Source organism: Lynx canadensis, chromosome E2, assembly GCF_007474595.2.
Source record: "Lynx canadensis isolate LIC74 chromosome E2, mLynCan4.pri.v2, whole genome shotgun sequence".
Classification (NCBI taxonomy): Eukaryota; Metazoa; Chordata; class Mammalia; order Carnivora; family Felidae; genus Lynx; species Lynx canadensis.
In genome coordinates this window covers 61,376,981-61,388,093 of record NC_044317.1, presented here as the reverse complement: position 1 = coordinate 61,388,093, position 11,113 = coordinate 61,376,981, and the positions used below count along the sequence as shown (strand labels likewise).

Below are 11,113 nucleotides of genomic sequence, written 5' to 3'. Positions count from 1 at the left end.
GAGTGAGTTCGCATCAGCTGTGCTGACAGCTCAGAGCATGGAACCTGCTTCGGATTCTGTCTCCATCTCTCTCTGCCCCTCCTATGCTAACGTCTGTCTGTCTGTCTGTCTCTCTCAAATACAAATAAACATTTAAAAAAATTTTTAACTTGGAGTAAAACAAGAGGCCTTTAAGGGACAGAAGTACCCAGGTGTGCTACCTCGAGGGGCTTTCTTCTTTGCCTAAAGGCTTTACTTAAAAAAAAAAGAAAAGAAAATTTTAACTTTTGTTTTCTTGTGTGTGTGTTTATTAAAAATAAGACCAAAAAAAAAAAAAAAAACAAAAAACAAAAAAACAAAAAAAAAAACCAAAAAAACAAAAGGGACAAAACAAGAACATTGCTAATTTGGGGATGTGAGTGCTCCAGTGTAGGAGCGCTATATTGTATACGCTATATTGTACTGTAAACGCTATATTGTACTCTGCATTTCTTGTTTTTTGTTTTGTTTGTTGTTTTGTTTTGTTTTTAGTTTTCAAAATTAATTCAAAGGCCCAGTACAGGACCCGGTTAAGGGACCCAGAAGAAGTGACAATGGTAGTTGGGTTATTATGATTATTTAGTTTAGGTCTCCTACTTCCTACGTGATTTCCTCAGGCTTTGGTCCACAGACTAGTAGGATGTTCTTGTTTTTTTACATATGAAAGCAAATTAAACTTTTTCTATGTTGCAAATATTCCTCACCCCCATCTCCACCTCCACCCCCTCCTCAACGGTCCTTGATCTTGTCCGGATGTTTCTTTTTTGGTAAGTCCTGTAGGCACCTTGCTTCATCTGACCCATTGCTCCTATCACCTTTATACACTCCACCAAGGCCTGGGTCCGGGTTTCCTGCCAGCCCTCATCCAAGCTGCAACTTCCAAGACCTTATTGGTTTAGAAATGGGATCCTGCCACTGCCCTTCCCCCGTCCCCAAAGGCTCCTCATTTCCTCTCAGTCCTGTCAGGAGAGCTAAATCCCCCACTGCTGGTACCGGCCTTGCCTGGGACGTCCCTCAATCTCTACCCTATCTGCCTTGTACTGGGAAGCATTTTTCCAGAGACGAGCTTTATGGCTGACCCCTGGCAAGGGGAAGCTCCTGACAGATAGAAGTGTGTGAATTCAGGTGAGTCTTGGGGCCTGCGTCCCACATCTGGCACTATCCAGCCCCGCTGGCACCGAGCACTGGGCTTTACCTGGGGGCAGTGGCTGCCACGGAAGGAGGCCCTGTGTGAGAAGCTGGCCTAGTAGTAATGGAGGGTGGAGGGAGGTTGGGAACTCTGAGCCGGGAGTAGAGACCGAGCCTTCTGGCCTAAGTTGTGTGTGTGGTGGTAAGGGTGTGGTAGGGGGTGAGGGGCAGGCCCTGCCTCCCCCGGGCAGCTGATGAGGCCCAGTCAGTTAGGAGCTTAATATCTTCTCCTTTCATGTGTCTGTGACCATTGCAACCTTACAGGTTCTTCCCTTGACGGTCTGTCAGCCAGCGTCACCTGCCTCTTCTCATCACCTACTGGTTCCAAGACTCCAGGACCTGGCTTAGGATTTTCAACATTTGCAGGTCACATTGACCCCCCTTGGCTTATTAAACGTGTGTCCTTTGATATACTATTTATCCCTCCAATTGCATGCACAACTACTGAGACAAGGTCTTTGGAGAGGAAAGCAAAATAGATGTCTTCTTGAGGCTTGTGTCACTGGAGGCTGCAGCTCCCACCTCCCTGGCTGCCTGAGCAGGGTCAGGGTTTGTGTTTCTCCCTTCTGCCTCCTACTGGGCCAGTTACTCCATCTCACCCTCAACACTAAGACCTTCTCTGAAGCCACCATGTCCTCTCCTTCCTACTCTGTGTCTGTCCCCTTCTGGCCTTCCCACTGAGGTCTGAGCAGCCATTGCTGTCTTTTAAGCCTCCTGTTTTGCTGCCCCACTAGATCCACTACCTTCCCCTCAGTCCTCCAAACCTGCAGATGGGACTTTGGTCCTCCCCCCCTCCACTCTCAACATCCGCAATCTCCATAGCAACTCCCACTGGCCTCACCCTAGGGAAGCCACCCTCCCTCCTCAGAGACCTCATACACGCTTCTCTACTGGCCTGATGCTGTTCCAGCCATGTGTCTGGATGTTTGTTTCCCTCTCTCACCCCCAAGTGCCTCTGCTTGTAGGACGGAGTAATGAGACCACCAAGCTGGATGCTAAATGCTGGTGAGGCAGAAATGAAGCATTCAGCAAGAGAGAGGCAAGGGGAAAGGATTCATCAGATAGGAAGACAGTGGCATTATCAGACACTTACTGTGTGCAGGCCCTAAGTCTCTGGCAGCTGTATTCATTTCCTATTGTTACTTAACAATTACCACAAATTCAGTAACTTAAAACGACACCCATCTATTAGCTTACTGTTCTGCAGGTTAGACACCCAGGCAGTGGCCTCTGATCCAGGTCTCACAAAGGCTGCAATCAAGTTTGGGGCAGGGCTGGGCTCTTATTCAGAAGCTCTAGGGAAAAATCAGCTTCCCAGTTCATTCAAGTAGTTAGCAGATTGCAATTCCATGCAGTTGTAGACTGGGGCCCCTATTTTTTTTTTTTTTTTTTTTTTTTTTTTTTTTTGCTAGCTGTCATGTGGTCCTCTTCTCAGATTCTAGAATTTCCCCCTATATTTCTTGTCACATGCCCCCCTCCAGCTTCAAATCCCCTGGAATCCTTCTAACTTCAACACATCTATAGATGTGCCCAATACAGTTGCCCAGCAGCTGACCAAGGTGGGAGGCAGGTCCTCTGATCTTGTCCCCATACTGGAGGCTAAGTCAGCACCCCTCCCCCCATGCTGGACCCCACACCTGCTGCATAAGGCATGGGGTCCACTGAGGTCTCAGGGAAATCTGACCTTTACGTCCTCCTGCCTTGCCTCTAGACCCCAGGAACAAAGCATAAGGCTAGGCCAGCCCACCACTCCAGTCTCACCATCCAGCCTGGTTCATAGGTGTCCTGGGTAGCTAGCCCCATCTCAGGGTCTTTGCAGACCAAGTCTGTTTCCTCTGCCCACACAACTCTTCCCACATATTCTGTCCCCTAAAGTGACTTCTGATCTTTGGAGTCTGGCTGGACACCACGGTCTTGGCAGATGTACTATCCATCTCACCCCCACTTTCCTTTTATTCTGAGGTGTGTCCCAGAGCGCTGAGTGCGGAAGGCATTCAGTTCAATATCCATTCATTCGTTCGTTCATTACTCGCCCTGGGGCGGGTGGGCCTGGTGGGTGTGTGAGGAGGTAGGGGTCATAGAGACAGGTTGCCTCCACCTTCTACCTGGGACACAGGCTTGAGGGGCGGAAGGGGTGGAAGATGGGAGCCAGGGCCTGGGGTGGTGTCTGCTCCCTCATTCCACTCGTAGCTACCGGCAGGTGTGGAGTTCGGCTGCAGGAATATCTCTTTTGCAGTCCACGCAGGGCTGGAGTCCGATGGACCAGGGGTGAGCCCTACTCCTGCCTCCACTCTTGCTCTGGGGAGAAGGCCGCCACCTGGGGTCGCAATGGAGTCTAAACCAGCCGAGACCCATCTAGGGCTGCAGACCGCCTTCCCAGCCTTTGTCGCCTTGCAGCAGCTCTACACAGCCGGGAGCGCACGAGGGCGTGGCCCGCAGATTGACAGCGCAGGCCCCGGCGCATCCCAGTCCCTAGGGCGACGCCGGAAGCGTGTCCTGGCCGAGACATTCCTTGCTGCCCCGCAGCCCGAGCCTCGGCGACTTTAGTTGCGACTCGGTCGAGAGCAGGAAGTTCAATACCTACCGGCCTGAAGCGGCGGCTGATCGCCATAGAAACACCGGAAACGTGCTCCGACCTAGCGCTTCCCTGCGCCACAGCGGCTGCGGACTTCGGTTCCGCCGGCGTCGCAGCCTGAAAGTGTGGCCTTGGCGGTGGTGAGCGGGAGAAGGCCAAGTCCCGGCCTGGTGCCTGAGAAGGAGCCGGAGGTGGGGTCGGGCGGGCATCCCCCTGCTGCAGGGCCGGCGGGCAGGCCGGGGCGTGCCCAGGGGAGGGCGCCGGCGCTAGGTTTGGAGTGCACGCTGTGGACGTGAGGGGGCGCTGCAGGATGGGGGCATGGCTCCGGCTAGCGCGCGGAGGCGGGAAATACAGGTTGGCCGGGTCTGGAGCGGGGGCAGCCCGAGCGGATCAGAGAGGGGGCTTCGGGGTTAGGATAGGGAGCGAGCAATGGAGCAGAGTATGGGAAAGAGTGCTTGGAGCAAAGCGCATGGCGTGGGCAAAGGCGTGGCAGCGAGAATGCGGCGCCATACCCGGGAGGGTGGGCCTTTGTTCTGAGGCGCCAAGAAGACCCTGCTGCGTCTGGACTGAGAGATCACAGACCGGGAGCAGGGTGGAGGTGGGTCGGAAAAGGCAGGCTTCAAGCCGTATGGGTTGATGCGCAGGTTTCTGCCCCAGTCGCCCAGACACAGATTTGAAGGTCTTTAGACGGTGGGTGAATAAAGACGGGGAAAAGTGCTGTGGCATAGATAACGATATGTGCAAAGACTTGGCTTTTTTGACCAATTGCCAAGAATTAATTCATCACCATGGAGGGCTCTGAGCAGAGGAGGGTCCCGATCTGTCAGGTCTGAACAGGCTCCCTCTGGCTGTCGCGTGGGGGAATAGACCGGGGGGGGGGGGGGGACACACAAGGAAATGACTCCCATCAGCCTCCACCAATGGTACCGGGGCAGTGGAGGTGTGCGAAGTGATTTGAGGGTAAGATATAGAACATGCAAGAAAGGGAGGGGTCTGGACCCAGAAGAGGAAAGGTGGTTTGGGTAAGAGGAGCCAGAGGGGGTGAGTCTGAGACCCCATTAGACCAGGAAGGTTAAGAGAAGCCACACTCCAGGGCTGTGTGACCCCGCCTGAGCTAGGCTGGTGGAGTGAGAGTGAGTGTCAGGGTGTGACCTGTGTCCCGACTGTCCTCCCCTAGACTGGAGTTGTGTGTGGCTTGGGTACAGGATGAGCCAAACCCATCTTTGTTTGGTAGAGGGGAAACAGCCTAGTGAGCATGGTGCCTACTTGATGAGTGATGACGGGTGAAGTATCAGAGCTTCTCAGATTCCCAGAGTCCCCTGGGGAGCGGTGGCCCCTCCCCTTTCTGGTGTCTGAGCGTGGGCAGTGCTGGGATTAGGAAGCTAAAGTTTTGACAAGAATCATCCGGGTTGCTCAGACATGCTGATCTGGAGGCCGCTGCTATTCCACCTTTCCCTTCCCAATCACACACCCTTCAAAGTCCACACAAGCCCCCTCTCTACACCACACCCACACCCTGTGCCCTCCAGGCTATATCAAGATTCCAAGATGCACCAGGCTGCAGGGGGCACCTCCCTACCTGCTGCGTTGGGGTCTGCCAGAGACCTTGTATTTTTTCTTCTGTGGAATGCCTGCCAGGCTAATGCCCAACTTACTCTCAACCCTTTGTGACCACGCACACCCTGAAACGCTTAGCCCAGGAGGCAGGTCGTGCCATCCCGCCCCTGCGAAGACCTCTGTATACACTAGTTAACATAACCCAATTCCGAGGCAACGGACTTTGGTCTCCACAGGGTCTTGAATGCTCCAAGGTTGGATGAGGTAGTAAAGGGAGATCAAAAAGAAGCCGAGAGTGGGAGGAATCACAGCCAGCCCTGATGCGGAGTGGATAAGGTGTGACAGCCAGTTCGGGATGGGCATCCCTGCCCTCTTCTCCACAGAGCTGCTCCCTGGAAGGGGGACATGGGGAAGGTTTATGGATACTGGAGTTAGGGCGAGGAGGGTGTGAACCAGTATAGGGGAAGCTGAGCTCTGGACCCTCCGCTGGGCAGTAAGCAAGACTGGGAGGGAGCCAGATATTTGGTATTCCCAACCTTCTCCCAGGGGTGTGCTGGGAGTTTCCTAGGTGGAGCTGCAGAGGTCCTGGAGTCTGGGGGTGGGAGTTGGGGGTAGTCCTGTATATGGGAACAGGGCTCGAGGGGCCTTTTGGGAAGGGCTGGGACTGTGGTGCGCCCATGGGCCTTGTCCCGCAATAAGGGCTCAAGGGGCAGGGACAATGAGGCGGGGGGGGGGGGGGGGGGGGCTGGCTGACCTCCCCCCCCCCCCAATCCGGTGCAGATGGCTGCAGCAGAGGCGGTGCACCACATACACCTGCAGAACTTCTCCCGCTCGCTGCTCGAGACCCTCAACGGGCAGCGGCTGGGTGGTCACTTCTGCGACGTGACTGTGCGGATCCGTGAGGCTTCGCTGCGTGCCCACCGCTGCGTGTTGGCTGCCGGCTCGCCCTTCTTCCAGGACAAGCTGCTGCTCGGCCACTCCGAGATCCGCGTGCCGCCAGTGGTGCCGGCGCAAACGGTGCGCCAGCTCGTCGAGTTCCTCTACAGCGGCTCGCTTGTAGTGGCACAAGGCGAAGCGCTGCAGGTGCTCACGGCCGCGTCGGTGCTGCGCATCCAGACGGTCATAGACGAGTGCACCCAGATCATCGCCCGCGCCCGAGCCCCGGTCCCCGGCGCGCCCGCGCCCCTGCCCACGCCCGTGCCCCCACCTCTTGCACCTGCGCAGCTACGCCACCGCCTGCGCCACTTGCTGGCCGCGCGCCCTCCGGGCCACCCCGGTGCCGCGCATAGCCGCAAGCAGCGCCAGCCCGCGCGCTTGCAGCTGCCGGCGCCCACTGCGCCCACCAAGGCCGAGGGGTCGGAAGTCGACCCCTCCCTACCCGCGGCCACAGACGACGGCGGTGACGGCGAGGAGGACACCGACGATGAAACCGACGGCGAGGACGGCGAAAGCGGCGGCCCAGGAGAGGGCCAAGCGCCCCCTTCCTTCCCAGACTGCGCTGCCGGCTTCCTCACCGCCGCCCCTGACAGCGCGTGCGAGGAGCCGCCCGCACCCGCCGGCCTTTCGGACTATGGCGGCGCCGGCAGGGACTTTCTTCGGGGCGCTTCGGCGGCCGAGGATGTGTTCCCCGAGAGCTACGTCTCCGCTTGGCAAGATGAGGATGGCACCGCGGCGGAAGCCTGTCCCGCCGAGACGCCGGCCCCGCCTGACTGTGTCCTGTCTGGATCCCGAGCCCCAGGCGTGAAGACCCAGGGGCCACCTGTCTCACTTTTCCCCTTTCATCTGGGCGCTCCTGGGCCACCTGCGCAACCTCCTCCCGCACCCTCGGGGCCTACTCCTGCGCTCCCTTCCGCCTTCTATCCCACACTCCAGCCGGATGCGGCCCCTAGCGCTCCTGCTCCTCCGGGGGAGGCCCCAGCCCCGCCCACCGCTCCCGCTGCGGCCCCCTCGGCCACCCCTGCCAGAGCCCCGGGTTCCGAGCCGCCTGCCTATGAGTGCAGTCACTGCCGAAAGACGTTCAGCTCGCGGAAAAACTACACCAAGCACATGTTCATCCACTCGGGTGAGCCAGGATGGGTCTCTGAGCCCTTTGGTCATTGGAGATTCAAGCCTGAGGGGTGATTGGGCACTAGGCAAGTGGGGTGGAGGCACTCATGTAGTTATGTTGCTTTTTCTTGACCCCTGTGGAACCTGGAAATTGAGCCCCAAGTGCGATGTGTGCGGGGGAGGGGAAACCCCGTCCACATGGAGAAGCAGGTTCTCCTGCCCAACCCCTATTTCAATGTATTGGTGCAGGGAGAATCCTCAGGCTAGGTTAAGGAGCAGGAACTTGCCCAGAGCTTTTGGAAAGCTGGCAGTGGAGCTTTTAGTCACCACGATGAAGCTTGGGATGGGCAGGAGGGATGGAGCCTTGGCAGGAATACGTGGCCAGGTAGGGGAGTCTCCTTGGTCTCCCTGGCTGTCCGTGGGTCCTGTGACTGGCACTGGATGTGAGGGGAGAGCGGGTTTGCTGGCCTAGCCTTCGGAGCTGGCAGAGAGGTGGCCTGATCGCGGCTGGAGGGAGATGGGGCTGCAGTGTGGGGACCCCACAGCTGCAGAGGGAGGAAAGGGGAGCTCCTCGAAGACCACTGAGAGTACCCCAAAAACCCTTGGAGTGTCTGGGAGGTGGCTCTTTACTGGCTCAGGGAGAGGTAGAGAGTGTGCTAGATGGTGCACTGGAGATTATGGAGCTAGGGGCTGAGGTGGTGGCTGGCAGGTCCTGGATGTGTCACAGGGTGTTCAGGGTGCTCCCTAGAGGCTCAGGTAGAGGACAAGGGTATGGAATGTCAAAGACTGCTTGCAGGGCCAAACTGGACGTTGTTAGGAAAAGCAAAGGTTTGGCTGGAACACCTGTAGGAGTGGAGTGGGGAGTTCTGCAGGGCCAGGAACTTGGGATTTCACTGTGAATGTTGGAGAAGGCATCAGTGATCTGAGGTGGGAAGTGAGTGAGATGTGATTTAGTTTTAAATCCCTACCTGGCTGTCTTGGGGTTGAAGGAGAGAGGATATAGATGTAGCCTGTGGAGAGCTGTCAGGGTCCCCAAGGTAGTACCAGCCAAGATTTGCCAGCGTCATGTGGCCTTAGCCAGGTGCAAGGCCTGGTCTGGGGGAACTCCCTGCCCAGGCACTGCCCTGCAGCCCTCCGCCGCTGAGATAGCTGGGCGTTTTGTTTTGTTTTGTTTTTCTTTGTTAATACCTGATGAATGTAGGGGCCAAACAGCCAGCCTCCCCCTTCTCTGATCAGGGGAAAGGGGGCAGCCTACTCTGGCCACCCCAGGTACGTCATAGCTGCCAGCAGACAAGGGTTTTCTGGGCAACGGGGCTTCCAGCAGGAACCGGGCAGGTATGCCCGCGTCCCTCACAGTGTAAGTGTGCTGGGCCTTGCCAGGCTGTTTCCAGAATGGTGGCCAGCGATCGAAGTACAGAATGTTCCATGGGCATGGCAGGAGTTAGGGGAAGGGAGGTTCCTGGAGGTGGGGGAGACCTCAGCGGTCAGTCCTGTCAGGCAACGATGTCCCAGACCAGCAGGATTCCCTGTTGGGAGGATACCTGTTAGAGTTGAGGGCCCCCGACGGTGGTATCCTGGTATTACGGTAAGGGTCCGGGAAAGCGGCATCCCCGCTGAGTGGGGAGACATACTGGGTCATGGCCGGGAGGGGGGGGGGGGGGGGGGGGGGGGGGGGGGGGGAGGGGTTCCCTGTTGGGCCGGAAGGTCCAGGAGTGAGGAATGGTCCGGGAGTGGAAGGGGTGTCCCTTAAGGGCAGGGGGATTCAGGTTTGATGGGCAGTTTGGGAGGAGAGGGGAGTCCCTGCCCGTCAAAGGCTCCCCGGGGCTCCTTCCCAGATGACATACGTGCGCGGCATGCCCTGTCGCCCACAGGGGAGAAGCCCCACCAATGCGCCGTGTGCTGGCGATCTTTCTCGCTGCGCGACTACCTGCTGAAGCATATGGTCACGCACACAGGCGTGCGCGCCTTCCAGTGCGCTGTCTGCGCCAAGCGCTTCACGCAGAAGAGCTCACTCAACGTGCACATGCGCACGCATCGGCCCGAGCGCGCGCCGTGCCCCGCCTGCGGCAAGGTCTTCTCGCACCGCGCGCTGCTGGAGCGCCACCTGGCCGCGCACCCTGCACCTTGATCCAGGCCTGGGCCCGGCCACGCCTGCCGCGGGATTGACCACGCTCCCGCGCCGTAGGCCAACCCCTGCAGGTCCGCGACGTCCTGTGGAACTAGGCCACGACCCCTGCGGAACCGGTAACACCCCTGCCGAGCCGCTTCACACCTGCCTAGACGCCTTGACCACGTTCCCGCTACCAAACCACGTTTTCCCCAGAGCGCAGGCCCTCCCTCTGCTACCACCCTTCTTTCCAGACCTGACCAGGGGTTCAGCCTGCCTTACTACTGTACTCCTTCGTACTCGGACCCTCCTGATAGTGGCAGGCTGGGGATGGGGTTGGTCAGAGACCCGACCATCCCTGAGAACTGGATCATCTCCAGCCGAAACTGGGCGCTCAGACCCTTGGGCCAGGCCCAAGATTTGTGGCTCTGACTCCTTGCGTGAGTGTGGGTTCTGGAGCTGCTCCTCTCTGCCCCGGTGTCAGGCTGGGTAAGAACCCTGGCTCCCCACCCCGAACTACCCCTCCCTCAATCTGGTGTCTAAGGGGGCTCAGTGGACCCATCATGGACTGGGGTCGGGCCTCGGGACTCCTGCTCTCTAATAAAGTACTGTGGGCCATGGGTCCGAAACCCGGAAGCTCTGAGCTCCCAGATGGGTGCGTTTCTGTCCGTCACACACTGGCTGTGGCAGTCGGGACTCAGTGCCCCCGGCTCTGGGCAACACTGCTGCCACCTACTGGGCTCCCTGGGCAGAGACAGGACGGTAGGCTTGGCCATTTCAGGGAGGGTGTGGGATGCACAAATGACTGGTGCTTGACTCTTCTAGAGCCCTTGCCCTGTGGGGAGAGGTGTAGGCCAGGCCTGAGATGGGTCTGGGAGAGAGAGGCCACATGTGGGAAACCCTCAGAATCCCAGCTGCTGCTGTCCAAGATGCAGAACTGAGGCCCTTCCCCCTAGATCTCACCACGCCCCCACCTCCGGAATCTCAAGGTCCTTCGGATTTGAGTCTTCCCCTCCCCCATTCTGATAGGCACGATGGTTGAGCACCTTACTTTTGAGGGGGTCCAGGGAGTCTTTGGGGTTAGGCTACCATGTGGGGATCTGAGCCCCAGGATACCTGCCTCGGCCAGTAACTTCTGAAGTGCCAGGCAGGAGGTGGGGGCAGCAGCCAGGACCGTTGGGCTGCCCACTGGGCAGCTGAAGATACTGATACCCAGTAGTGAAGCAGTGTCACAAGACCCCGCATCAGTTCAGCTGCCAGCCAAGAAAGCGGTCACTCTTCTTACTCCAGAGCATTGGCGGCACCTGTCAAGGATTTGAAGCAGGTGGAGAGGGGATTGAGCTGGAGGGTGGTGCTCCGCCCTGACCTGTAGGCTCCTGGGTCAATGGCAACGCCTTTCTGAGCTCCCCCTCTGTGACTGCCTCCCAAAGGTGAAGGGTTAAGGCTTTTCTGTCCAACCATTAATAAACTGCCCTGCCCATGTTCCCCGGGGGGAGGGGGAGTTCAGCCTCCTGAACCCTGAAGACAGTCCCCATCCATGCCAGGGGAGTGAAGCACAGTGTCATAGGGCCCAGCCCATGGGTGGGGATGGGGACATCAGAACTGGGTTTGCATTCAGGCAC

At 57.9% G+C, this 11,113-nt stretch overlaps 1 protein-coding gene across 1 annotated transcript; it reads left to right on the top strand.

Moving 5' to 3' along the window:
• The first annotated feature begins 3,465 nt into the window (after positions 1 to 3,465).
• On the top strand, positions 3,466 to 10,127 carry ZBTB45 (zinc finger and BTB domain containing 45). The gene is made up of 3 exons (XM_030297525.2): positions 3,466 to 3,972; positions 6,119 to 7,400; positions 9,256 to 10,127. The coding sequence occupies exons 2-3, from the start codon at positions 6,119 to 6,121 to the stop codon at positions 9,510 to 9,512; spliced, it is 1,539 nt and encodes a 512-aa protein (XP_030153385.1). The 5' UTR covers positions 3,466 to 3,972; the 3' UTR covers positions 9,513 to 10,127.
• Positions 10,128 to 11,113: the final 986 nt, after the last annotated feature.